The 3069-nt window shown below is 52.6% G+C and overlaps 1 protein-coding gene across 1 annotated transcript in view; it reads left to right on the top strand.

The window, feature by feature from the left end:
* FGF8 (fibroblast growth factor 8) overlaps nucleotides 1–3069 on the top strand; it is a gene marked incomplete at its 5' end in the record, with an annotated part of 8013 nt that overhangs the window by 1363 nt on the left and 3581 nt on the right. Inside the window, one exon of the mRNA XM_035893641.1 lies at nucleotides 787–967. Within this exon, the coding sequence (XP_035749534.1) occupies nucleotides 787–967 (181 nt within the window). The remainder of the gene's footprint in view (nucleotides 1–786; nucleotides 968–3069) is intronic.

Genomic DNA, 3069 nt, shown 5'->3' with positions numbered 1-3069 from the left:
CGGCTCCGGGGCTAACGGGTTTGGTGTGCCGGGGCTGGAGACGGCCCCAGCACTGAACAGCTGGCTGAGGATGAGGGGTGTGTTTGCACGGGTAGCACGTTAGCATCCTTGGGCTTTTATGGCCACTAAAATACCCAGGCTGGGGCACGGTTTTCTTATAATTCTTATACCTTATAGCTCTGCCTTCTCTGGGGACTTTGTATTCAAAGAGCTCAGTACGTGGGGTGTTTGGGAGCAAATAAAGAGCCTGGGACCCCAGAGGAAAGGGAGCTGTTGAAACCCACGGGGCAGCGGCTGGGGTACGTGTCCGGGGCAGCTGGAGCAGTTTTGTGCTCCTGCAGAGGCGAGAGAGGTGTGGGACGAATGTGTCGGTCCCTCGGCGGGGGGGCAACCCGGTGCCATCCTGCATGGCCCCTCCTGGACCCCATCCAGCGCCGAGACTCGATGCCCATGGCGGGTACTCCAGTGCCAGCCGGGACCTGCTGAGTCCCGGGGAGGCCTCTGGGGTCACCGAACCCTGTCATGCTCCCGAGTCACCCGCACCTCTCTGCTTAGGACATGTCTGGAGCAGGCACTACTCCGTAAAGGGCTCTGGTGGCTGCATCCCGCAGCTTAATGCTCCTTCTCCCGGGGAGGCTTTGCTGGCGCAGGAGGTACCACCGTGGTCCTGGCTCTGTGCCTCCCCATAAAGCCCGGCTGGAGGCCGGCGATCTCGGCTCAGCCCATTCGCCCCTCTGAGGAGTAGAGATTATAATGGTGTGTCGTATATTTTTTAATTTCCTAAAGGTAACTGTTCAGTCCCCACCTAATTTTACACAGCATGTGAGGGAGCAGAGCCTGGTGACGGATCAGCTCAGCCGGCGGCTCGTCCGTACCTACCAGCTGTACAGCCGGACCAGCGGGAAACATGTGCAGATCTTGGACAACAAGAAAATCAATGCGATGGCAGAGGATGGGGATGTGCATGGTAAGGACGTGCGATGGGGGCGGGCAGGGGGGGGGAGCCGGGGAGGTGTTTGCAGCCCAGTGTGGCGATTGATGATTTCCGTCCTGTTTGTTAGCCAGAAATCATTAAAATCATTCGGCTTGCGGGGGGCTTGTAAAAGGAGAACATAGGGGTCAGTGATCAGCGGCTGTGCGATTCAAGGTGAGGGCAGGTTCCCTGTGCCGAGGGAGGGGATCGGTGCTTGCAGGATGGGTGCTGCTCCTTTCTTTTTCGTTCTTGGTTTGCACCTGACTTGGAGGGCTCGGGGCTGTGGCGCGCTGAGCAGCATCGGTCATTTCAGCCCAGCGCTTTGCAGGGGCGGGTGTCTCTGAGATTTCCTTTTGGAAAAGAAATAGAAAGTTGAAAAAGAAAAGAAGGGGGAAGGGGAAAAGGGTGATGGCTGATTTAGAAACCTTCCCTAAACTAGAGCTGTCCGAAGTGCCATTTTTCTGATGTACCCCCCACCCCCGCCCCTCCCTCCTCCAGACAAATGCCAAGCGGAGGGTCAGCGAGGCACTTGGCTGCGGGCAAAGATGCTGCGGCGTCTCCAGGGACAGAGCAGGGGGGACTCGGCGAGCGTGAGAGCCTGCGCTACGCCGCAGCCCCTCCAGCACCCCCTCCCCAAAACCTCCGACCCCCCTCCCTGGGGCAGGGGCAGGGGGGGACCGATCCCTCTGCTGGAGACACTGGAAGCCCAAATACTTTGATTGTGTGTGCTAACGACACGTTGGGACGGTCAAGCGCGGCACAGGGGTCAGTGGGGCCAGCGAGCCCCAGCACCGTCGTGGGGCCGGCTGCGGGAGGCCTGATCCTGCACCTGGATCGGGGAGTACCCGTACTGGTGTGTGCCATACGTAGGAATCACAACTGTTTTTCTTTGGAATTAGCTGCAATTTCCCTTTCTTGCTTGGGGAGATTAGCAGAAACACTTTTCTTCCTTCCCCTTCTGTTTTGGGGGGGTGTTTTGGTTTGATTTTTTTTTTTTTTTTTTTTTTTTTTTTCTCTTCCTTCTGCTTTGGCTGAAAATTTCACGCTGGACGTTAGCAGTGCAAGGGCAGCACAGATTCCATCTATATGGTATTCCATACATCCAGCATTAATATTCCCAATGAATTATTCCCACCTAGAGCAGCTCTGGCTTGAAAGGGCATTAGCTAATTTCCCAAGCAAAAAGACCCCGTCTTGTTTTAGTCTGGTAATGCCTGGGTTTTAAAAGGCAGTTAGTGCATATTTAAATAACGACCAGGTTTAAATAAGGCCAGAAGGAGGGGACTGATGGTGGCTTGAAAAACTCTATTAAAATGTAATAAAAAAAGGTTAAACATTTGGAGAGCTAAGGAAGAAAATGACGACTGATCTAAACCAGAAAGAGAACAAGCAGTTTTTCAGATGTAAAGGTTTAAAAGAGTTGCAAGTCTGTAAATGTTAAAATAGAGGTTCAGGATTGTTCTATATGAATCTCCAGGGAGGCCCCCATGTCTGGAAGAACTATTAAAACGCTTCTTACTTTCACCTTTTTTAACATTTCCTGAATACTTTCTCCTCTTCGCAGTCCAGTTGGGGGATCAAGTGTGTCTCACTGCATTTTTTCAGCATTTACGTAGCCACTTTCCCTTCAAAGTTTGAGCATGAAACATAATTTTACTGGGATAAATCTGTCACTGAAGTGAAAGAATAGAGTTGAAAACGTCAAGCTCCCCCCGCCTCAAAAAAAGGAAAAAAAAAAAAGGACTCCCCCAAAATGTTATTTAGAAATCCACTTTTAAAGAAAAGAGCCCCCCTCCCCGAGCCCTTCCTTCTGCTTTTTTTTATCTCATTTTTGGGGGCGGGCGTGTAAAAGGGGTTGATTTATTTTTGCAGATGACCCCTTTCCCCACACTGACGTTTTTACAGCCGACTTAACATCGAGTCCAGCGTTTTCAGTTATCTGTCTTAATTGTCAATATTTGATTGACTTTTTTAATTCTAAGGGAAGGCGGGCGGCCGGAGCAGCCTGGCTCGTCCCTCCCAGGCCCTGCCTGCCACCCAGCAAAGCACCGGCGGCCGCAGCCTGGGCTAAAGCCCGTGAGCGGCCGGGGATGCCG

The sequence above is a fragment of the Egretta garzetta genome, unplaced genomic scaffold (genome assembly GCF_000687185.1).
Source record: "Egretta garzetta isolate BGI_Z169 unplaced genomic scaffold, ASM68718v1 scaffold135, whole genome shotgun sequence".
Lineage (NCBI taxonomy): Eukaryota > Metazoa > Chordata > Aves > Pelecaniformes > Ardeidae > Egretta > Egretta garzetta.
The sequence above is the reverse complement of the archived record's forward strand: the minus strand, read 5'-3'. Positions and strand labels throughout refer to the sequence as shown.